Source organism: Phoenix dactylifera, chromosome 11 (assembly GCF_009389715.1).
Source record: "Phoenix dactylifera cultivar Barhee BC4 chromosome 11, palm_55x_up_171113_PBpolish2nd_filt_p, whole genome shotgun sequence".
Classification (NCBI taxonomy): domain Eukaryota; kingdom Viridiplantae; phylum Streptophyta; class Magnoliopsida; order Arecales; family Arecaceae; genus Phoenix; species Phoenix dactylifera.
The window spans coordinates 3,480,268-3,505,438 of NC_052402.1; the positions used below are offsets into that span (position 1 = coordinate 3,480,268).

Sequence of the window (25,171 nt, forward strand, 5' to 3'; positions counted from 1 at the left end):
CCGTTGGGCCATTCTCGCGAAGCGCATTAATCAACGGACTGTCTCCGATCCGAGATCAATCTTCCGTCAAATGAACGACGGTTATGACCGATTCGCCGCAAACGCAAGCTCCCGCTGATGACCAATGTCCCCTTCCAGCCGACGGTCGAGATTCTTCCATGCGTACCCCCACCACCGGAGATCCACCGCATAAAGATCGGTTGCACGTCACACACCCCATATTCATCCAATCACAAGCCGCCAAGTCATCAGGCGAGGTAGTCTCCTAACTCCCCACACACGTGCGCGCTATGGTCGTAGATGCTCGAATCGTGGCGAATTATCCTCCATCCATCCTATACCATAAATCGTAACCTCTTTCCGTACAATTACGCTGTTGAAATCGCTCACCACCGATAAACCAACCGCAACGTCAGTGGGCCCCAGAAAGAAATTGGCGAAGCCACATACAAGGTTCCTTCTTAGACTCAATGGATAAGTTATTTTAATATTTGTTTTAGATTTCCATTATGTATTTTTTCACACTTGTTCTTCCCACCCGCAGTTGCGGCGGTGCATAGTCTCAGGCGATTAAAAGGGGAAAGTCGGACTGGGAGTCGGAAACCGCTGTAGAATGTAGAGGTTAACAAGTCCGTTTCCCTTCCTCTCCCCCATCGTCGAGCGATTCCTCCCTTGTTCTCTTCTACTCTCTCTCGACTCTATAAAAGCTTCCTCTCTTTCTTTATCCCCATCCCTGATTCAAAGACATCTCCCCTCCTCCCGTTTCGAAGCCACCGATCGTGCTCGATCAAAACCCTAATTCATCTCTTCGCGACCTCCGTCGCCTCTCCTCTCTCTCGATTCGGGGAATCGGTGGAGGGTTCTGGGGGAATTCGTAGATTCCGGCCAGAGTTAGGGTTTTCGGCTTTCTTGATTTGAATTGGTGAGGTTTTCTTGGTTGGGGGGCTAGGGTTTGGGAAAGGATCCATGGCGGCAGAGGGGGAGGAGGTGGAGTACGAGAGCGATCCCGAGGATGCGCCGCTGCCGTCGATGCGGCGGAGGGAGGCGAGCGACGACGAGGACGGGGAGGGGTCAGACGGGGGAGGCAAGACGACGAGGAGCGATCCTAGGGCGGGGATTGGATCTGATGGCGAGTCGGACGGTCAGGGCGGAGCCCAGGTGTACGAAGATGATGAGGAATTCGAGGCGGAGCAAGATGACGAGGAATTAGAGGCGGGGGAAGAAGTGGAGGAAGAACTCGAAGAAGAAGGAGCGGAACTTGAGGAGAGTGCTGGTGAAGAGGGTGGGCATCATGGTTCTGTAGGGAAGGCTGAAAGCCCTGCCGAGGGGCGGCCGCCGGTGGAACCCGCCGGCGATGGCTGGAGATCTGGTGGGGAACCAGTGGAATATCGGGGCAAGAATCAAGTGGAAGAGGAGGAAAAGAAGGAGAACGAGCCGTACGCTGTGCCGACTGCCGGGGCTTTCTACATGCATGACGATCGCTTCCAGGAAAATGGCCGGGGTCGCCACAGGTGCTGTTCTTTGTCCTTTGGCCTTGAGTTTGATAAAATGCCTCCTTGCTACTGATGTCTGAAGTATATGTTCTTCGACTCTATATTTCGTTGTAGCAAGTTTATTGCTTCCGTCCTGTTTATAGAATTTGGAAAGAAACGGACGTCGACTCTTTTAAAATTTATAATCATTTCTTTTTTAGGTTTGATTTTGTTGATCATGGCCACATAGAATATTATTGTATGGTGGATATGCTTGTGCAAGAAATATTTTTCATTCTACACCTGGTATATGTTTCATCAATTCTGTTGTAGAATTTGGATTTTGAAGATTAAATTGGGAAAACTTAGAAAACATCACAGTATCCACCAAAATTTCACGCGTGGTTTTATCAGATTCAATTTTACATGTTGTTCTTTTCCTCAAGAAAATTCCATGAAATCCATAGAAATCCCCACTACCGCTTTTCCAATGTGAATAATTGCTGTAAGATCACATAAATCTTACCATAAAAACCACAATAGGGGCTTTAATCATAAACATCTGCTTCTTAGAGTACTGCTACAGATGACTGCTCCATTCAGCACTCAAATTCTTGTCCTATCTGGCAGTTGGAGATTGGTGTGATATATAGGATATGGGGGTAGGTGGTGTCAGAGGTATGAATGATGCAGTAATGTTTAGAATTTTCCTTTCTCAAAATGAAGTGAGAGCTTTGATTATATACTCTGTGATGCCAAAATATAGGTTTACTTAGCTCATGCCTTGTAGCTTTGAAATTCTTTAATCATCTTTACCTGTAGTGTTTTTTTTTTCTGATAATTTCTTTGTGGACTTGCTTAGTGACTGTAAATATTGTTCTGGTGCTAAGAATTTTAAGAACAAACGAGATTTTATTGTGATGTCAGTTCCTTTTTTCACTTTATTTCGCAGATTCACTAGTTCAGTTCACTAAACATACTCTTATTACCTCAATTTCATTCGTAGAAAAGTGTAAAACTTTGAGTTACAGTTATGTGTAGTATCTCGAGTCAGGTGGCAGTGTATTGCTGGGTTGGTGTTGGTTGGTGGCTGCATCATAGCCTAGTAGTGTTTGTAGCGCAATTGTTTCATGTCATAGTTTTATTGGCAAGGGTTGTTTTGTAGCAGCATGTTGCTTCGTTGACATTCTTCTGCTCAGTTTGTTTGTGGTTGTTGAAGTAGCATTAGCTGCTTGATTTGCGGTGGCGGTACTTGTTCCAGTTCTTGTGTTTTCTTAGATTACAAACTGATGCCTTTGTTTTGGTTGTGGTAATGAAACTGATTCTGTCTGCTTAGCTTTTTGTATCATAGCTCTTTCTGCACTTCTCTCTCTCTCTCTCTCTCTCTCTCTCTCAGCGATGTTTATTGTCATTGTATCTCAAACAAAGTGCAATCCTGATAGTATTCTGCAAGGATGAGTGTCTTTAGGTTTCTTTCTTTTTTCTTTTTCCTTGTTTGCTATGTGAAAATTGATTCAGCAACTTATGTCCCATAGAAGGATGAAACTGGTCTAGCTAGTTTTATTATGACAGTTTGATATGTTGTTGCCTTGATATGTAAATGTTTCTGCATTTGCTGCATTTTCCAGTGATTTATATTTTTAGCTTACATAATAACATTACTTGCCTCATATTTTGATTTAAAGTTTTGCATTCTATCCCTGCGATAATCAGATTTTTCTTTGATCATTACATCCAGGCGTATGTTTGGTGGGCGGAAATTGTGGGACCCAAAAGATGACCATGCCTGGGTGCATGATAGGTTTGAAGAGATGAACTTGCAAGATGCACATTATGATGAGGTCAGGTCTTTTTTTTTTGAGCATCTATCATTCTGTTTTCATTTTATCCTTCCTTCATGTAGTCAATGCAATTTTCTAAGTGGTGCATTTATATTACAGGAAAGGAGAAGATCCAGAGGTCGATTTAGAGGCCGTGGTAGTGGCAAAAGATGGGGTAATGATCGTGGTTATGCTCGAGGTAGCAAATCTCGTGCTTACTGTGGCGATGGTGGCAACCAAAGCCGTGCTTCAAAGTCTGTGAGAGGGAGAGGGCCAAGACGCTATGAACCTCTTCCAAAACACAACAGCGAGATCCCTGCAACTCAAAACAAGCAGTAAGTAGTGAATCCTTCCCCTTCGTTCTGCAACAAATGCCATTTCCCCTTTTCTATATTGTGCTTATTGTGATGTTCTATTTTACTTGGCATTTTCAGCTCTGTAAAACCTCAAGAACCAACAGCCAATGCATATGCAGGGAGACCCTCTTCACAAACTTCAAATGTGCAACTGGAACCAGTAGTTCCTAGGAAGCAAGTTTTTCCTTCGAGTTTAAGTTCTGCTTCTCCTCCATTTTACCCCTCTGGGTCATCCAATCAAGATATCTCCATGACTCAGAAAAGCAATGCACAAATTGGAAGTGCCAATAAGACACTGTCATCTTCGATGCAGATGGAGGATAATTTTTCAGCTTCGCAATCTGGTTCGTTGTCGAGAGGCAAAATGATTGTTGATTCCCTAGCTCATGATAGGTTATGTGCTGATGATTCTCTTCGTCGAGGTGCTGGAAAAGTGATGGCTAGTTCTCCATTGCAGTCTTCTGGCTTTTCTTTATCGTCGACCAATGGTGGTCACTCTTCAAATTCCAGGGTTCCGGGGAGGGGTGTAAGCATCGGTGGACTGCCAAACAATCAATCTGCCCCGTCACTTGATCGAGCTGCAAGAATTCCTGCTCAAATCCAGCCCCCGATAGTTCAACAGAGACCAGTTCAAACTCCAAATCAATCTGCATTACGAACTTCCACTCAGCAGTTGGGTCAACGGCCTGGCAGTGGAAATCAAGCTTCCTCTTCATCTCAACCTCAATCAACAAATTCGTCTGAAGTTGGAGAAACTGATTCACCTCCTGGATCAAGTAAATCCAAGACGGCATTGACTGGAAGGGGGAAAACTAGCAGTCAAGGAACTGGAAGGGGCTCTATTCTGTACAACGGAGCTCAGGTTATTGGAGCAACTGGGACTATGGGCCTTGCACATGGGGACCAGGGCTTTCCTCGAACTCCAGCACTGTTGCCAGGTTCATTCCATTTCTTTTTCTTCATTCTGAGTTGCATGAGGAATTCTCTACCACATTAGACAATCTCACTAGCCCTTAGGTTGCACAGAAAGTGTTGTAGAGAGCTTACCCCCTTCGAGTAGCATTGGCTGCTAATTGGCCCGTGCCTTGCTCATTATGTTTTTCATATGGTCTTCTGCTTAATTTATAAGATTTCTTTCCTATTATAGTAAAAAAAGAAAAAAGCATTAAAAATTTCTGTTGAATTTTGTAGCATTCACATTGCCTTTTTTTCTTAAAAAAATACACAGTTATGCAATTTGGTGGTCAACATAATGCTGGTCTTGGGGTTCCTACTGTTGGTATGGCTCTGCCAGGATACGTGGCTCAACCGCAGCTTGGTTTTGGGAATTCTGAAATGACTTGGTAAAGTAAATATGCACATTGCTTGTCATGTTCAACTAGGCTGAATAACGGTCATTTATTTCTACTGCCTCAGTGAATGTTTGAACCTCTTTTTATATGTATATGTGCGTGCGTGTGTGTGTGTGTGTGTGTGTTTTGCATTTTAATTGCATTTTCCTGAACAGCCATTCCAGATCTTAGAAGTGGATGTCAGTTAGGTATGTTGTTGAAATTGTCCCCAAATAGCTGCCATTTGATTCATTTGCTGCTGTGATGCATGAACATCGTAAAGCTTATCGTTCCATTCTATCCTTGTCATCTCATTCTGTTATTACTTCTGATCCCACTTCGTTCCATGTTGAGAACCTGTTGTGTGCTGGTTCTGTGCTGGAGATTGCTTTTTGGGACTTGATCAAATTGAATGTTTGTGATTGTTTTTTTGAATGACTTTTTCTCACGTGTTTTAACTGCTATTATATTCTTTATCTCAGCTATTTTGGATCCATTAGTTAATTGTCACTTGCTCATATTTCAAATGACTAGATAGGGTCTGGTAGGCTGGTAGTGTATGTTTTCTGTATTTCACAATCTATTAGTTACTTGAGACTGGCATTTGTTTCTGCAACCCCCCCCCCCCCCCCCCCCCCCCCTCCTCCTCCTCCTCCTCCTCCTCCTCCTCCTCCTCCTCGTCCTCGTCCTCGTCGAACAATCTGTATGAAAGATAAATTATGGAAAGAAATATGCTGCAGACTGAGTTTGAGATATATCTGATTCTTCGCATTTCTTTTCATTAATTCATTGCTGACTGAATTTTTGTTCTTGAATTTGGATATTAGGGTGCCGGTATTAGCTGGTGCTGCTGGAGCTTTAGGGACATCATATTGCTCGCCCTATATAGCACTTGATGGTAGTTATATTGCCCGTCCTTCAGGACCGGCATCTTCATCAGTTTCTTCCAGGCAAGTGTCTCTGGCAATATTTGGTCTCTGCAGAGGCATCCTTTCCTCTTCTTATATCTGCTTATCATTTCTTCGGAGACTTTCAACTACTTTTTGGTAATTTATTGCTACTTATACATGAAAGGAGATAAAACCTAGTTTTGCGTTCTTAGGAATGTTGGTTTGGGCAGTAATATATTCAACTGTGTCCAGGATTCCAAGGTGATTCGAGTGCTGAACAGGATAGGCACTTTTGCTCTATCACATTTGAAGTAATCATGATATAAGATGTCTGATTTTATGGATCTGAAGCTTTAAGCCTGAGATCTTTGTCTTGCCAGGCAGAGTCTATAAGGAGCATAATACAATAGAAGGAAAAGTGGGCTAGAGTTTTATTACAGGAGTTATTGAGACTGTTATAAGTTTCTTATAAGATCAATGAAGAATCCACAGGATAATGTAGTAGAAACTTGATATGATAGAGATTTTTCTTAATGTTTTGTTTTTTTTTTGGGGGGGGGGGTGGGGTGGGGTGGGGGGGGGGGAGGTGGGGTACAAGGGCCCATAGATTGGGGGTTACATATCCAGTTATATCTTTTGACAAAGTGGATGCAATTCTAAACATCCCTTAGTGGACGCATCACTCCAAACATCCCTTATCCAGATGGAAACTGCGCTGTTCATGCAAAGAGGACCTTACCAGGTCTACATGTCTTCTGTCTTACCGGCACATTAGCTCGGCCCATGAGCTTGCCTGTTATTGCAGTAAATTTCATGCTCAAAGTTCAAATAGTGACATTGGGCAACCCAAGAACTAACCTGCCTCACATCAGGTGGAGGTCAACCAACTCTTGTGATGGGCTATTGGTGGCTAAAGGACTAGTAATTTAATTATAACTTTACAATATTTTCCCTTCAGTACAGTTAAGAACATTCATCTAGATTCTGAAGGATCTGTCAACCTGTCTTGAAGATACATGGAAGAGAAAGATAATTTTTTTTCTTCCTTTTTCTGTTTCCCAGCCTAAAACATGTCTGTATAATAATGAGATCGCAAGGGGTTTGACATTGATGCCTATTTGAATTTCTAACTCCTAGATTATTTCCAAAAAAGTACGTTAATTTGATTCCTGAGAACTTTCTTTCACACCTTTCTGTTAATAAAAGTGAAGAAACAGAAGTACCAGTCTCTTGTGGTTGGACTTGTGGCAGAAATAACACATCTAAGACTTTTTTTTTATTAGAGGGACTAGCTGCCTTTAGTCCAAGGCAATCTTGGTATGTCATTAGTATTTTTGTAAGTTTTGGATTCTTTATTTTATCATTATCAATTGATGTTTGTCCTGACTTACAATATAAGTGATGTACATAATGGCTAAGGTATCAGGAAATAAAAAAGGTCAGGGCTTAAGAGGTGCTAGAAGTGTGGATCTTAATCTTTTGCTTTTTTGTTAAATTTGGCACACTTTGACATACCATTGATGATCTTAAACTCATATCTGAGAACTAACTTTTGTTATCTGATAATATTATGACTGGTATCACACTTTTTGCTTGACAATGACTTCATGTTCAGTTGCTTGTTGCTTGCTCAATTTTTGTTCTTTTTTCACGTGTCTAACAAGTTATATGTATAGTTTATTCCCCTCTCTTTCACTTATATATTTATACAATAAAAATAAAAGTATCTACTATGATATTATTGCCAGTTTATTGTAGAACAGTGAATTGCTTCTTCTTTTCTTCATCTTCTTCTCCTCTCTCTCATTCTCTCTTCCTTTGGGGAGGGCGGGGGTGCTGGAAGGATTTACTTCTTTTTAATGCTTGGATGGTGTAGGTTTTATTATATCGTATATGGTGTAAATATGATGAAAGATGGTCTCATAGAGCATTTCGGATGGTGATGCCATCCGAGTGATGCATTTGCAGATTTTACTTAAATATCTTCCTCCTGTGGTGCTTTCTATGAAATCTTGAATAACTTATCACTGATTTGCTATGCTGCAGGGAAACTAGTGCAACTAAATCTTCTAGTTCCTGGAAACCGCCACAGAGACCTGGTAAAGTATTTTCTAATGCCTTTTTTGATATTATTATTACACTCGCAAAATGGTTGGTCACAAAATCTATTTTAACAAAAAAAATTCTATCCTTTTATTATATTCTGAATTTGTTCTTATCTATTTTGCAGAGATTGTGAATGATGAATTTGGGCAACACCAGAACAAGCCTCGTAGGTAAGTGAAAATATAAAGCTGATCTCAATATGAGCACTTTTTAATGGTCTCATATATTCTGCTAGCTGCACTGTTGCTTTCTGAATGTATTACAAAGTTTTTTATATGTATAAAATATATTTTATTTATTTATTTTTATATTTATGTTTTAGCAGATATTCAGAGATGAACTTTGGCCAGTGAAGTACATCCGTAAGATCGTGTTTGAATAAGCACCTTAAGGTTAGTAACCTAGATACCTATTCCTGCAAGATGCTTTGATTCATCCTTTTTTGTTGTTGTCTCAGCTATATTTGTGTTCATTCATGCAGGCCCATTTGCTAGCCCTCTGTGATTTTCAGTTTCTTATCTGGAGCACTTTGGGCTGCCTAGTGTCCCAAAATATGCTAGGTTTGTGTTCTTTTGGCATTTGTCTATCATAATTATATATTTCTTTTTATCATGTAACTTCAGTTCTGATATTCAGTATTGGAAATCGAAAAGTAAAAAAAAACTTAGTAGAATAGAGGTATTTCCATGCAATAATGCTATGAATGGCACCATCTTTGTATCTTGCGGCTCTGATCATTGTTTAATCCATTGCCACTTAGAATATAATAAAGCTGTTTATTGATGGTGTTACACATGTGCTCTGTTCTAGCATGGTACTATTGGCTAGTTTTTCTTTTAGTGCCTCTTTATTGATTGATAACCTTTGAAGAAGCATCATGTATCTAGGTTTCTGTTTTCTTTTCTACTTTGCAATGTTTTATCTATGTACATTTTAGTTTGAAATTTTAAGTCAAGAATTGTGCTGTCATAATAGTTTCATGGTGTTAATGCTTTTATATGAATTGCCATATATTGTATTGTGTATAACATTTCAGAGTGTAATGCAGATGGCTATGGAAATAACCTTTATGCTAATCTTGTACAATAGTAGGGTCTAAGGTTTGTTGTGCCGGTACCGGGGCCTGTACCGGTTGCCCGGCGGCATGGGTCGGTACGTCGCCGTGTCGTGCCAGCCCAATACCCACACAATAGAGGCGAGGGAGCGGGAGAACGAGAGAGAGAGGGGGGGAATGAGGGAGAGGGAAAGAAAGGAAGAGAGAGGCCGGCTGGGGCCGGCCGACAGAAGCCAGGGAGCCTTCGCACGAAGGAGGCGGAGCTGGAGAGACGTGGAGGTGGGGCTCCACCTCCGATCCTCTGTTTCGTTTGAAATAGGGGCTCAGAGGGGGCCCTTTTATTTTTGCGGATTTTAAGTTGAAGTCGGCAAATCCATTGCTGACTTTACTTATTTTTTTTATATTTAGTAGTTCTTTCTTGGAACTCAAATGATCCTTTCATTAATGTGGGATCTCTCTCGCATGCAAATCTTTCTATTGGAAAACCCTCGAAAATGTTTTTTTGGACCAAAAAACATTCTCCCGTAATCATTGCTTTTAGGCCAAATCTGTACGAAGAACCACTGCAATGTGACTTCCCTGAGGCGAGGGCATTTGTTTCTTCAGACGTGGGTGCTAATGGGCCTTCTACTTCGCCAACTACAAGATTGAGATCTCTTTTATTTAAAAAAAAAAAGTGAAGTCAGCAATGGGTTTGCCCATTTCAACTTAAAATCCGCAAAAATAAAAGGCCCCCCTTTGGGCCCCTGTTTTGAACGAAACAGGGACCGGAGTGGAGCCCCGCCTCCGCGTCTCCTTGGCCTCTCTCTGCTGGCCCCGGCCAACCTCTCTTCCTTCCTCTCCCTCTCCCTCTCCCTCCCTTCCCCCCTTCTCTTTTCTTTTTTTTTTCCTTCTCCTCTTTGGCGACGACATCTCGGTTTCAATGCCGGAACTGTCCCGGTTCGCCGCCGGTACGGCTCGGGACGCTCTAAATCGGGCGGTTCGGGACAGTTCCGTAGATGTTGGTAGGGTCCATTGGTACGTTGGATTGTATACTGACCATATTAAATACATGTTAGACACAAATACTTGTTGTATGGAGTTATTATAGATGTTGGACACTTATTTCGAGTGTCCTATTTTTCAAGTTTAAAAGGGGCTTTGGATGCTTGGATATGCCTGAGGTACTTCTTGGATGAGTTTTTTTTAATGGTTGATTTGATGATTAATCTTCATTGTGCACGTGGGTTGGGTTAGGTTCCAACTTCGAACTGTGCTGACCTTGTTTGATTCTCAACATTTGGATTTAGAACTAAAGCATTTAAATTTGGAACCTGAATGAAGGAACCAATCAAGATCAGTTTGGTTCAGATTGGTTCTGAGGTTATCAAAAATAAAGAATGCTTTCAGCAATAAAAATTTCTTCATTCTATTTTAGAACCCATTTATTACTGGTAGTAGTCTAACAAATAATCTATTGAATAGTTGAACAGCATCTTTTTGAGCAAAATCTATTGACAACATCATACAATTAGAGAAACAAATAAAAGAACTATAAATTCTGGATAATCTATTGAACAGTTGAACAGCATCTTTTTGAGCAAAATCTATTTGACAACATCATACAATTAGAGAAACGAATAAAAGAACTATAAATTCTGGATATGTTCTGACAACAAGAAAAATGAATGCCCTATTAAACAATCAAAAAAATTCACATAAATCATTGACCTTTAACATAAAATGGTGCAACGGTATATATTTTTTAATCATAATTATATTATGATATATTATAGATCAGTTTGGTTCAGGTTAAATTAGGTAACTTAGCCCCATTGGACTTGGGCTAACAATCCAATTGAACTTCAAGAACGACAAATGGAACCAAATGTTCTATGTTCAATCCCGAACCACTGACCAAATGAGGTTAGTTCGATTCAGTTCTTAGATTGGTTTGAAACCATGTGTACCAGTATTTTAGAGTTTGTGATGTTGATGTTATTGTATGAATTGTGGACCATGGTTTATAGATTTAAGTGACGTTGAAGTTATTGAGTTTTTGTGCATGTTGATGTTGTTTTATGGAGTATTTCACTATATATTATTATAACATTTTATGACTATTTATTTCTGTATCCCAACCATATTGCATTTTATTTTATTTTATTTTTTAAAAGATATGTTGGTGTATCTGCATCGTCTTGTAGCATTTATTATATCGTGCCTGTGCTTCAGAGGTACAATATTCTATTTTCTTTAATGAGATAGCATTTGTCTATGTAATATATGCAACATTGACAATACAATGAGTCATGATAGGAAGTAAAGAAAGTATAAGGGTGAGGAACTTCATATAAGGCGATCAAAGATGAGGTTTCTTAAGCGCTATGTTGCAAGTCATTTTTTTGCAATGGGTTAATGCATTCAACAATAGTGTCTGTTTTACCTAAGCTCCCATTTTGTGGTTTATGGAGAAAGAATGGTTAGATATGCGATAATATGCTTGGAACTGGATGACCTGACCTGTATTGAACAGTTTTGAGGTTCGGGTCATGGGTCACTTGTTCAACCGTGGTTCACCCTAGTTCAACCATAACCCTTACCTAGTCGGCTTCTCTTAATCCTTCTACTCGTAAGCCTTGTTCTCAATTCCAACAAGCATCTCCATTCTCATCACTAGATCTCATTCCCCTCCTTCCACCTCCTTGACCTCAACCGTTTAGTTCCACCATCTACTACCACTTGCTTGACGATCCTCAAGCCCTGCCACCTCGATCTCTTTTCGGCCCATCCTGGTTGCCACCTGCTGCCCCAATCACACTTCTTGTCTACCGTCTTGGCATCTGGCATCTTGACCTCCGAATCCAACCCCAATATACAGTGACATCACCTCACTGCCCTTGAGCTCGGCCTCTGCCATCTTGTAGTCCCACCATCCCCTTGCTTCTTCAACCACCTTCTGACTTTGTCTTGGCTTTCAATCCCACCACCTCAAACACTTCGACAGTGTCTCAGCGTTATAGCCCACCACCTCAACCGCGTTCTCAATGCCTCAGTCCAAGCGGAGAGGGATAGGGACTTTCATGCCTCACCCAAGATTGCGGAAGGCATCGCAGTTTTTTCTCCTTTCTTTACTCAATCAACGGAGGTGCTGACACTTGGCTGGTTGAACTGCTAGGTTCAGTGGTTCAAGCGGCTTTTAGGAATTGCAGGTTTTTCTTTGATCCAATTCACTTTGGCTGGCGGGTCAGGGATTGGATAGGTTGAGCTGGTTGACCCCTTTGGGTCTTGAAAAACTGCTATCTGATGTTGAAGCTGGATTTTGATTCATCCAGAGGGTGATTTCAGGTCTATCATTGGAGAGTATATAAACCCTTTCCTAACAAGTGACTCATAATGGAAGTTGGGGTACACCTGCAAGCAGGTCTGCTTGTGGTTTGAATCTAAATGAGATCATATGTAGGACTTTGATAATAACATAGGTGTTATAGATTTAACAAGGAATATGCTTGATCAGTTAATTTTAACTGACCTGCAATTTGGTTATTGTGGGGATTATAACATAACTGTGAACACTATGAGTGAATAAATTGCTTATTGGCTGACAGCAGTTGCACAGAAGTTGAAATTAACATGAATTTTGATGATAATAGTTGAGAGAGCTGTTCATTTTCTCTAGAAAAGCACTCTGAACTTTCTTCTAAGTGGGCATAAAATTTTTTGACTCTTTATAATATGAAGTCATCTCTGAATATTGCATTCCAAGCCGTGCCCTGATCTTTTTGGCTTGTATTTGGTCGCAGATAACAGCCTCCATGTGTTCAACTGGGTTCAATTCATAGTACTGTTACACCACCCAGAAGAATAGAAGCAGCATGGGAAGATTTAACATGATCTTGTAATATATGTATTGTTTGCCGATGAGTAGATAGTGTTGATGGGATTATGGTTGTGTGAAGAAAATGAGTTGAGGAGAGATGTGGTGGCTGGATCATTTTAACAAGGTAAGGATGGGAACAGTGAGCAGTCTATCTTAGTAAATTAATAGTTAGGTATGTTATTATTTGTTTGGGAATAGATTGTGATAAAAAAACTATATTAGACTCTCCTGTCATCTAAAATGCAACTCTTGGAATAAAAACTGGTACAAATGGTCTTTTGGGTTGGCATAACACCAACTTAGTGATTATGTTAATGTTCATAAGTAATTGTTTTGGTTTTGTCAAAACACATATCTTGGGCATAAAGCACAAGCTTCAAGATAGGGCTAGGAGTACTTAAGTGCTGCTATATCATGACTGTCTTCACGGTGCATCAGCTGGACCTGGTGCAGTAGCAGTCTAGTCATTGCTGTCCCTCATATTTGTAATTGTCAAGGTGCTAAGAAACTGGTTGACCATTTTCATGAGACCTATGTGTTGAATATAACATCTAACATCTGGACGTGGCTCAGTACCATACAACTGAACTATAGGGGTTTATAAGGAGCAAGGGGTATCATAAAATCATATTACTATAAATCTGATTTCTTGCAAGTTAACAAGGGGCATATGCTGCATATTTTTACCTGTAGGCATTCCAAGTATAGCAAATTCCAGCAAGAACTTTAGCAAACTCAAGGCCAAGTAGATGCTCTGGTACTTTGTAAGAAAGACTTGGGGAATGCGTGAAATGATCTATTTGCTAATAATAGTTCAAGAGAGCACTGAGATTAGTGGTCATGTATGCCTTAGCACTAATAATTATAAAAAAATGATATTAATATGTTATGAACCACCCTTATAGAATGTAGTGACATACATATGCTAACGATATTTAAATTTCTATATGGTCGAAAGATAGAATAGGTTGTTCAGGCGAGGTGATGCAGTTTTAGGATTGGTTCCAAAACATGTTGGGCCCAAAGCAAAACTTAACTAATGAAATATTTGTTTCAATCAAACATTGTTTGTTCTTCTATTGATGGCTCATGATCTTTTATCAGGTGTCACTGAGAACTCCCATAAAGAGGTGAATGCATGGCATGTACTCAATCAAGGACTTTCCTATTATGTCATTAAGGCTTAAATGGATACTAATCATGTCCATAGTATTCTAACCTAGCAAGGTGATAGTCCAATGCAATGCCCATTGTTTTAGAAATGGAAGCGGTTTGAGGGCACTGAGGTTATTGCATAAGGAACTCAGCCTGTTTAAATCTGGACTATATATGCAGCTGCCTGGACGCATGCTGATTGATTATGCAGTCCATATGTGACCCACTGCATAAAGGGACAGCATATGGCTTGTGCTGTCTAGTCCAGGAACACATCTTGAGTTCTCGGTTGGGCACAGCTGATCCAATGCGTGGCTGTGCACTCTCAATGTTGGAAGTGTGGAAGTGAGACAATGATCAAAAAGTATCGTAACTCTGTTTCTTCTGGTTCTTTGTTGCACATTATTATGCAAAATGTTAAGGAAACCATCAAACAAAGTTGCAACTCTGATAGGAAAAAGAGAAGGGCGTCCTCCAACGTTGTTCATCATTGTTTACATCGGTGTTGGTCAATGGTACTGGTGACACCGCCGCTGCATTGCACTCATCCTCCTCCCAAAGTGGAAGGTGCAATGTTAGGATTCTTTTGTCAGATGTGAACAGTTGTATGGGCTCCCTTGTGCTGGGAATGTATCCTTTGATATCTACATGAGCGCGAGCTACCACTCTAGATTCTGTGCAATGGTATTTTTGTGGCTTCTTCGTATTCTTCATTGTCCTCTCTGAAGAAACCATAATCCATTTTGGTTAGAGTTTATCATTAAAACTTTAGTTTTTGAGAACTCATGACATTCTAAAGAAGGTGATTGCTGGCATTTCGTATGGTAGTTGAGAGAATGGAATTGGAAAAGGAAAGGGTAAAGGCTATGAGGCAGAATGAAAAGCAAAGAAACGAGTCAAGGAAGCATTTTTGAGATGCTTCACAATCCGTGCCTTCCATGTATTGAATGCGTGCAGCCACACGAATTGGATCAGCTGTGTGTGGCTGCGATCTCAAAATGTCTTAGTGTAGGAGTTGCTTCTCCATATGGGCCCTATAAACTGAAATTTAAAACATTGGTAATGTATGTGTAGAATTAGTTGACGATACTAGTTCCTTCGATATTTATACAAAGCCCCATATACTCGACTAGGGAAGGGAATCAGGTTCTCCATCTAGAAACTACATTGATCTTCTTTTATATATGCAAATACAACCTCATGTGGTGCAACAGCTGCGTTATAGGGAATGTTACATAAGTTCATCTTTTATTATTTGGGCTCTTCTGTAAATTCTGGAAAAAGTTGTTAGTATGTTTATTCAAGTTTTAACATGTTGGCCTGCAAGTCTCCTGATATATATGTATGTATGCCTAAATGTTGGACTGCACACTTTATGCTAACTCATGGAAAAGGGATTAACGATGTTAAAATCAATGATAGGCTATCCAAATTGAAGATTCAAACCATCTAACATCATTTGCACTACAAAAAATGCCGTGAAACCAAAATGATTTCTTTTTGGTCTTTAATGTATACATCAAGTTGGTACAAAAATGAATGGTATTAATTGTATTAGTATGGTAAAATACACGATATGGCATATAGATTGAAGATCCACTTCATGGATCATAATCTATACATCTTAAAACATGAGTAGCTTTAAATTTGCTAGATTTTAATGATTAGATCATAGTAAAATATAGGATCGTGCTAGTAAAACTGTCCATTTTAATGCCTACATCATTATTGGATTAGAAACCAATAACATGTAAAAATTTCAGTTTCTAGGCTTTTTTGTTGTAGTGAGATCATGTTCAAGGGTTTGGATCTTGAATTATATTTTGAATCGTCGAGTCCTTTTTCAAGAAGTTAACCACTCTCTCTCTCTCTCCCTCCCTCCCTCCCCTCCTCCCTTCTCTCTTCTCTAGATATGGATTTTCAGAAAATGGAAATAATGAAAACAGTGAACTTGTAGAGCAAATAATGGATATATAGATTCCTATGCAGAGGTTGGTCTGCGCATATGGAATATGTGTATGATGGTTAATGCTCAGAACTACTGGTGTTGGCAGACTGATGGTATGCTGTGATATACACTCGTGAAGTGTGGGCACAGCATGGTTCATGTGGGTAATGGAATGGCAAGGTTAAGCATTGCTGTTGTGAGCCTCGTGTTGTCTGCCTGCTTGTAAACCTTTGCTTGCAGACTGCCTGATGCTAGGGCTGTTAACGAGCCGAGCCGAGCCCGAGTCTGGGAGAGCTCGGCTCGGCTCGTTTCACAGAAGCTCGGGCTCGGGCTCGAGCTCGGTAACGAGCTCTATATTGGGCTCGAGCTCGGGCTCGCTTGGCAAAGCAAAGGCTTGGGCTTGAGCTCGTAAAGCTCGTAATCGGGCTCGAGCTCGGGCTCGGGCTTGATAACAGGCTATTTTTCTCTATGTGGTCAGATTTTTATGAATTATAGTGCTGAAATAAAATTTTTCAGTGGGAGACTAGAGCTCGTTTGGGCTCGTGAGCTGTTCGGGCTCGAGCTCGGGCTCGGGCTCGGGTGTAAACGAGCCTCATATTGGGCTCGGGCTCGGGCTCGTTTGACTAACGAGCCAAGCCCGAGCCGGGCTTTTACCGAGCCGAGCCCGAGCCGAGCCCGAGCAGCTCGGCTCATTAACAGCCCTACCTGATGCCGAGAAACATTATTTTGTGGCATACATTGATATGGTGATGATGTATAATTCGTGAGTGCGAGTAGTGTTCATAAGTCAATCACATGTAGTTTCTGTTTGCTGCTCATTTTTCGCTTCTTATTTTCAACTAGTCATGGTTCAAGTCACTGTCAGGAGTGTTTATTGGGTTAATTTTTTATTGATGTAATTGTTCATGAATGCTGTATGAGAGGTGAAATTGGTCAGTGGTTCAATTTGATTGTGATGATAATCTAACAAAGTGGTGGCTTTTGAGGAACTGTCAATATTGTAATACTCCATTGAAAGCTGACTCGATTTGTGGAAGCAAAGCAAATGGCATAACATAATGATCGAGGAAGCTGTAGATCAATCTAAAAGGGCATACAATAACCCATGCTTGTGATACAATATATTTGGTGGATATAGTTGTAGCTTAATGGAATTGGGTATGCCTTCATTTTTCACTCAACTTTGGCTAGATTAGCTGTTTTGGTGAATCGGAGTACAAGTTGTGAAGGGATATGATGGAAGTCTTTAATCCTTGGATCATATTTTTTTATTCCATATTAATTCATGTTTTGTACTGCATACTGTAGTAAGACCAACGTTCCCAATGGACACTTTGTTCTTGAAGAGGTGGGTTTACCTTTATTATGATGATAGAATTGATTGTATGGAACAACCTGCTTACAGTGAGGTCCTAGAATGGAACTTTGAAGCAACTTTGGTAGTAATCCTAGCCCTCCAGGATTGCTGTCTTGGGATCCACCGACATCAAAAATTTAAGTGAAATGGGTGACTTTAAGGGTGTTATTTCAGTACTCTGATTCATCGTTGAGGGCATTTCCTTATTACCTTGCATTCTAAACAAGATTGACCTCTAGCTATTTTTTGTAGCTCTTTTATTTTTACTTAATGGTAAATGTATTTACACTTGTACTAAGCTATTGGTTTTGAATTAGTCAGTGTGTCTTTATTTCCACTCAGATAATTTAGCTTTTGGGTCCCTAAGAGTTGAAATGTGTATACATTCTTCTACAAATCTGCAGAGATCTACTTATACATATTGTCATCTTTCTGATCTATTGTTCTGAATGATTAACCTTTTTTAAGAAAATAAAATAAAAATAACAATGAGTGCTGGCAAGTACCCAACTCTTGTGCGAGCCTGGTTCTTGAGGTGTTTTAGTTACTGCACTTCATAAGATTTTAAAACCTGGCTGCATTATTAACTCTACCTTGTGTTCAATGCGTTTCCTTGCACCACCGTAGATTTTGAAATGATTCTTCCCTGTTTTTGAATAACTTTGATGACCAGAGGTGGTAGTTTTGCGAAGCTCTCACTGTGTATTATTGTGTTGACTTTGCAGTTATATAACGCCTGTTATTGCTTGTTGCTGTGTGAGAAGAACATTACGCAGCAGGGTGGGTGGCACTCTTGTTTGCACCGTGGTAGGGATTTTTGGAGTAATACTGTGTGAAAAGCTCAATATTATGTAGTTGAACTAACATTGAGTTTTTGAATTATGAATTTGCAGGTATTGTTGAAGTTGTTGATAGAAGCTTGTGAGAAATGTGACGAGCTTCTGTTAGGAGTGAAGAAAAGGGTTGAAAAACAAATTGCAGTGGTTGTTAGGTTTACTTTGTACTATGTTTTGCCGTGAAGTGTTGTCGGGTAGAAGTGCTTGTCGTATGAGCTGATGCACCTCGTTAATCTGGATGTACACTTGGTAATATGACTGGTAGCTATGTTATTACAATGTTCTAGCCGGATTCTTCCGTTTAGTCGTCGTAGCCCCGCTTGAGACATGGTGTCTGGGGTTCGGCGTCATTTTCTGTTGCCTGTTGACGGTCTGATGATTTGGGTGGGTGGCTCCATTTTGCGTGTGCTCCAGCTGGAGTGTGTCGGACGGGTTATTACATTAAAGAAACAAAGGTAATACATGCTTGCTTCCAATTGGCCGCCCGAAAGTCATAGATCCTTGTGTGGCCGCAGGTTGCGTAAGCGTGACGCATACTCCTTATTCTATCGTCGGTCCGCCAGCTTGTTGGCAGAAATCTAAAGTCCTCGCGTGGTGCTGGCTCTGTACGTAATGGAAGCTGCACCCCGCGGTGGAAATGGTACGTGGGATTATTAATTTCATATGCACGGCATGGATTTGGTGGACCTGGTTGAAAGTCGAGAGAGTAAAGCTCCTTACCAGGCGCCCGTAGAATGCCTGGAGGTACCCAGTGTTCCGGCTGTTCGGTATGGTACGATTATATTTCAACTTTCCCCAGTTAGAGCGCACGGTAGGGATTTGCTGGTGAATCTTGGTGGGTGTTTCTTCGTGTCTGGGCGAGCATGAAGCTCCGAAGAGCTTGAATCATGGCGACATGCTTCGCTAAATTAGAAGTAACAAGACTTATTACGCGCGGATGTGATGCTAATGCAAGGAATTATATAACTTAGAAATTTGATGATTCATTTAATAAATCGTATCCGTTTTCGGATGTGACTTGGAAAGCAAAATGCTTCATTAAGGCCTCCTCCAGATTAGCTCCATCGTCATCTATTCTTCGCTCGAGAACTCCACGGGTTCGGGTAAGTTCTTCCCCCGAATTTTCCCCTCATTCTGCTATGCCTCTCCGCATCGCCTCTTTTTTTTTCTCCCCCAAATTTTCTACGCTTATTTCGTCGTAATCTCCTATTTTCTTGTTTTGTAAACCGAAAATCGTGAAAAGATTTCTCGAGACCAACCTATTGGTCGCACGAGGGTGGCAATGGTTGTGGTTAGGTGTAGGTTTGACCAAATTAGAAAACATATATATATGAAGCTTGGCACCTACTTGAGTGGACCTGCACTCGCCTGACATCAGGTCCAGACCTCTTAAACCATACTCAGAGACACTCAGACCTCATGATTTAACCTGTGTAATTCCAAATCAGTTTTGAAGTGGAATTAAACCAGTAGCGCACCACATGATCTAACCTAGCCTCTGCAATAATCTCCCAAGATTTCGATCCCGACTAATTTTCTCCGGGATTTCTAGGTTACAAACTTGGATTCTTTCCTAGACCAGCCCAACTATTTCCGCCTCCCCTATTCTCGCATCCTGATCTCCTTTGAGAAAACGTGGAAAGAAGGGGGGGGGGGGGGAATGATTCAGGCCAAAGCTTTGCCTCGTACATGGCATATCTATGGATCTGAGTCGATGTTGGATAGAAACATAGCTTGAACTTAGCGTAACAGACAAAAAGAAAGGATCAAAACAGGGGACGGAGGGATCAAAAAATAAAAGAAGAAAGAAAAGAAAAGATGATCCCATAAACACAAATGACGGTAACTACAGAGATTTGGATTATTCTCTTTCTTTCTCTTGTTCATGGTAGGATTTCGGGATTCAGATGATCCAGCACAGCGACAACCTTGCATTAACGCATGGGCCAAAAAGGCCACATGAAGCAGCCGAGTGCCATCTCCTCTCTTTTGTTAGCTATCGGGAACATGCGACCCACACGAGCATAACGTAATTGAAAGTTTCACAGGAACCATCATGTCTTACTTAAGACTACTCTGTACGGAGATGATATAGTAATTAAAAGTTAGTTAAACCAAGAAGGTTAGACAGGAAACATATTTGCTTTTACTCAAAGCAAGCAAAAATGACGGGCTTCAATGGAACAAGCAGATCCAAAAGGTTTGCACACAAACCTCCGTAAATTAGGATTTAATTAGTAGGATGATAAAAAGGAATTATGACCAATTTAAATTTCAAAGTGCTTCTAGTCTCACCCGTTTTATAATGGTCTGCTATACTTTTCCAGAGGAATCCTCCACCCACCACCACCCTCGGCGATCTTCCATGATCGAAAGGTTCCAAACCTCTGACAGACAGAGAAGGGGCCTCCATGGTCGGAGCAATTCAACTCCTTTACGACTGTTCACGAGGTACCAGCTTGCCCAATTTTTCTGGGATTAACTTGGACATAGCAGTAAACGGGCGCAGCAGTATTCCTAGGAATTCCATGAGGGAGTAACAGAGGCCAGAAATGGCATTGCGAATATGATGGGCATCATGCCTTCTTTTGGCACCATTCTATGTGCATGTGTAAATACTTGCCTTCGCAGTTGTAGAATTTGTTGGAAATATATTTTGCCTAAAAACTATTTAATTTTTATTTTATAGAAATATTATACGAGAATAATCTACTAGGATAAAATTAGAAGATTTAAAAGAGCTTGCTTGATTTGAGGTGTGTGATATATACTACCCTAAGAATGTGATTCGCCCCCTACATGTAGGTTTGCCACATTCTCGTCCTCAAAGTACAATAACCCGTCAGTTGCCTAGAAAATAAAAAAAAAAGAAAACAGAAAGTTGAATGTAAAAGAACCCAGAAATTCTTGGAAGAAAGAGTGCCTGTGAGAGAGAGAGATATTAGATTGGATTGTTTTTTTTATTAATCCCAGAGGAGTCTATTTATAGACTATATTCAGAAAATCGAAGAGATGCGCTGGTTCTGAAGATGCATAATGTTTTGGAAACACTGTACCTTTTCGAAAACCAGCATTCCCTTTCGAAGAGTGACAATCCTCTGAAAGAGGCGTCTCAAAAAAATATTTTAAAGCATTTAAAACAACTAAAGTTTAAAAAATAAAAAAATTAATTTTTTAATTAGAACTCCAACAGGATTATCTTACCACCGCAACAAAAATGATTTTTTTGGGCATTCAATTAGGTTCATGTCAATCTCTTTTCCATTATAAAATTAAGAGGGCTGCAAGAACCACACCTGCGCGCGCAGATGCCGCATTTTTAGTGGGAAAAGGATGTAGGTTATGTCACATGTAGGTGAACCACTTGCACGCTTAGCATTAATTAGGATTAATATTAAATATAGAGACATGAAGATGACCATAGCCACTTTAATATTTGGCATACCTTCAAATGACGACCTACCATTACTCTAGTCGTTCACCATCAACACATCTGCCATAATGCATACGTATTTAGACTAGAAATATTTGTGCTTTTCTCCGTCACTCGGGTGGTGGTCGGTAGATTAATCCACAATTAGAGTTATTTTGATCGCAATCGGACGTGACGCATTTGGTGTCTGTTGCAATAATTGAAGGCCCGCATTAGATAATATGCAGATCTTTTGATGGCACATGCAATCAGTAATATTTGCATGATACCGCCACCTTCATCATAAGAATTCTTATCCAGACTCGGCTATAAATATTTTCTTCTCTTCTTTGGCCGACCACTCACATGCTCTCAAGCTATAGATATTCCCACATTAATCCATGAAATAGCTTCTTTACTCCTCAAGTGGAAAGCCAACTCCTTGTATTTAAAAATCTCGATAATTCAGCTGTTGTTTTTCCTTTAGCACCTAGTCGTGTGGGAGTTCTGCTGGCAACCACAATTTGATCGTGGATTCCTTTTGCTGGAATTTTCCATGCATTTATTTCTTGGAGGTTGGTCAGATGAAGAGAACCAGCCACAAGTGAGATTTACTAGTTGGGCCATTTTCATATTATTATTTTTATTTGGAGGAATTTGTCTAGGTGGGACTATGCGTCTTCTCACTTAAACTTGCTCAGCCATGCAAGGTGGCTGAGCACTTCCTTCTGTTTTTCAAGGGATTCCTGGGACTTAACCTTTCTGTCTTGCGTTCTGCCCAAGGGAGTACAGGGGAGGTTCTTCTGTCAGGGTATTAGGTTCCTTTAATTGAGGGTGCGCACTTTGTAGTGTAGTGTAGTAATGGGGAGGCTAGGTTTTGACAGGGTTTTGGATTGCTTCTCTCTTTCAATTTCTCCAAATTCTTGTCTTTGCATGGATCCCATGGAAGAAGAAGACGATCTGGAGAGAAATGCTCTGATGAAGAGTCACGTCGAGGAGATGTTAAAGCTTAGAGATATTGTTGATGGAAGCAAGACACTGGCTTTTCATCTTGAGCCCAAGGTGAGGGTAATCTTTATCCTTGGTCATGTTTAGATTTACGTTCGTTTCAAAATTCATACTGTTTCCTCCTGAAAATGTCCTCCTAGCAAAGAAATTTCAGAATGGAAGAAGAAAACTTTTTTCACCTACCTTTTTGCCACTCACTGCAATGCCATGCTTTTCGTTGGATGCAGACTGTAGTTTTAAAGGTGTCAATGCATTGCAATGGCTGTGCAAGAAAAGTGCAGAAACACATCTCAAAGATGGAAGGTATGGGCAAGATTGTCTGCTTTTGTTCATTATTTTTGCTCAGGAAGTAGTAGCAGCTCCTCCATCATAGTAATCCTCAATCCCCTTTACTGTATGAAATATATTGAGGAACATAAACTCAAACATATACGCTACTGCTTCATCTATTGACCTACTAACAGGAAGGCTATGCCATCATGAAAGCTTATACTTGATAGATAAAAAAGAGGGAGAAAAATACGAAGTTTTGTTAGTAAAAATGGGAAGACAGGTAACATATTGTACTGTTTGGTTTTCATATTCTTCGCTTCAGAAGTTTAGATAAGTGTTTGTGAAATCAGGATTTCTTAGAATTCTCTCCTTTCTTTCATCATAATCTGCTGACATTAAATGAATTAACGCCCTAAAAGAACTCAGATAGAAAGGGTTGAGGAATAAAGTCAGATTGGATTGGATTACTTGCTCTTGAGAACATCCTTGGAAAGGTTTTAAGAAATATTTGTTATGCAATATATTGTAAATAAAATTTTACCTGCATCAGTGTAATGAATTTTTTAAGCTTTTTGGGTACATGTAATTATTAGGCTAATTCGATTGCCACAAAGAGCATAAATACAGAAAATTATTGAACAGGGAGCATGTGAAACATACAGGAGTCTCATGAACTTGCCCCTTTGGATGGCAATTACATGTCTTATATCTATGCTTATGCCTATGAGTTTTAGCCGTAGATTGTAGATTACCTAGTCTGATAATCCTTTGCCAGTTTAGCTCTTTTTTGAGTGAAAATATTAAGCAGTCTTCTGACAGATAAAAGCAAGCAGCTTCCACATGTACATCAGAACCACTTGGACTTTACTCTGTACAAGGACAAAAAGCTGTGTCTATTGTTTATTATGCTGCATTTAAGAAGTAATGACCTCCAAGGGGTAAATGTCAAGTGTCACCTACTTCGCATAGTACGAGTTAGATTTATCCTAATCACCAATCAATGCTTTCAGAGTGATCTATTAAGAATAATAAGTCTGAACATGAAGATATTCTCTAGCATACCTTTTTCCTATTTCACTGTTTTCTTTCTTAAGGTTATCTTTTTAACATCTGCAGTTTCATACAAAGCTCCGTATTCTCTTTTGAGATGTAAAAAACCCAAGAGCATGAGAAAATTAAAATGTCTGCACTTTCTTTTGTCTTCCTTTTTTTGTTTGAAATGATCATCATTCGATCCACTTCCATTTTCTTCTCCCACATTGAAAATTCTCATGAGAACAAGAGTCTTAATAATGTATCATGGAAGCTAGAGAGTGATCAAACCCATTAATTGGGAACGGAGAAGGAAACTCCCAAGTCTCGAGGAGCATGAACTCGTGGACTTCTAGGGAGCAGCTCCTCAAGAAATTAAGGCCTCTTTATGCCTTCATTTTTTTATCGATAAACTAAAGAAGGCAATGAGAAATATTGCGCTGCGGGAGTAGTGCAAAACTAATTTATTATATCCCTCGCTCCCTCACTAACTCTCCTGTTCTCTCTCCAGGAGTGACCTCCTTTGAAGTAGATTTGGAGAACAAGAAGGTGGTTGTGATGGGGGACATCACTCCTTTCGAGGTCTTGGAGAGTGTTTCCCGGGTCAAGTTTGCAGAGCTATGGGTGGCTCCTCAGTCATCTAAAAGTCAACTGCTTGACGAAGGCACCAACACAAAGTCTACCAGTTCTCACTGACAGATCATTTACTTTCATGGAACCTTGCACTTGGTCTTCTTCTCACATATCTTGTCCTGTGTCTTCTGTCTTGTTACCAAGCTTGGTTGCTTTATTTCAACCAGGGGTTTCCTTGGTGATGAAGCTAAATTTTCACATAGTTTCCCTCTTTCTTTATTTGGGAAGTGGAAAAATTCCATTGTTGGGCATCACTTTTTCGCTATAAATATCATCCGATGTGTTGTTTTGTTTTGTAGGAGGCATCTATCATTGTTGCAAGGCATATGGGATACCATGTGTCAATATTTTGAACCAGCTCTAAATAGGGGAGCCTCTGGTATAGGGCTTTGGCATGTAACTTTGGGACCATCAAACTTTTTACGTTGAGGCCTATCCCAGAAAATGGAGAAATGGTCTTCGCAAAGAGTAGTTTTGTGAGTTAAAATGGATAAATTTTGAGACATCAGGTTAGTTTGATTCCTGATTCAGCCTGGCCTGGCAAGGTGAAGGGCAGGACCCAGTCTTGCTGCTATAGGCTCTGAACCCCACTTTAAGAGAAAGATAGCCTTGCTTCTTTTATGGATAGG

The 25,171-nt window shown here is 40.3% G+C and overlaps 2 protein-coding genes and 1 long non-coding RNA gene across 7 annotated transcripts; 2 read left to right on the top strand and 1 right to left on the bottom strand.

The window, feature by feature from the left end:
• The first annotated feature begins 520 nt into the window (after window positions 1–520).
• On the top strand, window positions 521–18,539 carry LOC103720805 (protein MLN51 homolog). Of its 5 annotated transcripts, none has more exons than XR_005513828.1 (13): window positions 521–1,511; window positions 3,211–3,313; window positions 3,413–3,627; window positions 3,727–4,586; window positions 4,877–4,991; window positions 5,807–5,929; window positions 7,916–7,968; window positions 8,100–8,145; window positions 8,301–8,367; window positions 8,457–8,535; window positions 12,812–13,012; window positions 18,074–18,155; window positions 18,242–18,539. XR_005513828.1 is itself a non-coding variant. In XM_039131287.1 (10 exons), exons 1-9 carry the CDS (start codon window positions 967–969, stop codon window positions 8,326–8,328), a joined length of 2,088 nt encoding a protein of 695 aa, XP_038987215.1. In that variant the 5' UTR covers window positions 521–966; the 3' UTR covers window positions 8,329–8,367; window positions 8,457–8,536. The 5 variants fall into 5 exon arrangements, 1 of the variants encoding a protein (XP_038987215.1); XR_005513830.1 differs by having other exon boundaries at window positions 18,074–18,128; XR_005513827.1 differs by lacking the exon at window positions 12,812–13,012.
• On the bottom strand, window positions 13,891–18,066 carry LOC120112321. Its single transcript, XR_005513832.1, has 2 exons — window positions 16,697–18,066; window positions 13,891–16,236 (listed from the first exon to the last, which is right to left on the bottom strand). It is a non-coding gene; the product is annotated as an uncharacterized LOC120112321 (long non-coding RNA).
• Window positions 18,540–21,941: 3,402 nt separating the features above from the next.
• LOC103720850 (protein SODIUM POTASSIUM ROOT DEFECTIVE 2-like) lies at window positions 21,942–24,840 on the top strand. Its single transcript, XM_008810797.3, has 3 exons — window positions 21,942–22,658; window positions 22,832–22,907; window positions 24,421–24,840. The coding sequence occupies exons 1-3, from the start codon at window positions 22,458–22,460 to the stop codon at window positions 24,603–24,605; spliced, it is 462 nt and encodes a 153-aa protein (XP_008809019.2). The 5' UTR covers window positions 21,942–22,457; the 3' UTR covers window positions 24,606–24,840.
• Window positions 24,841–25,171: the final 331 nt, after the last annotated feature.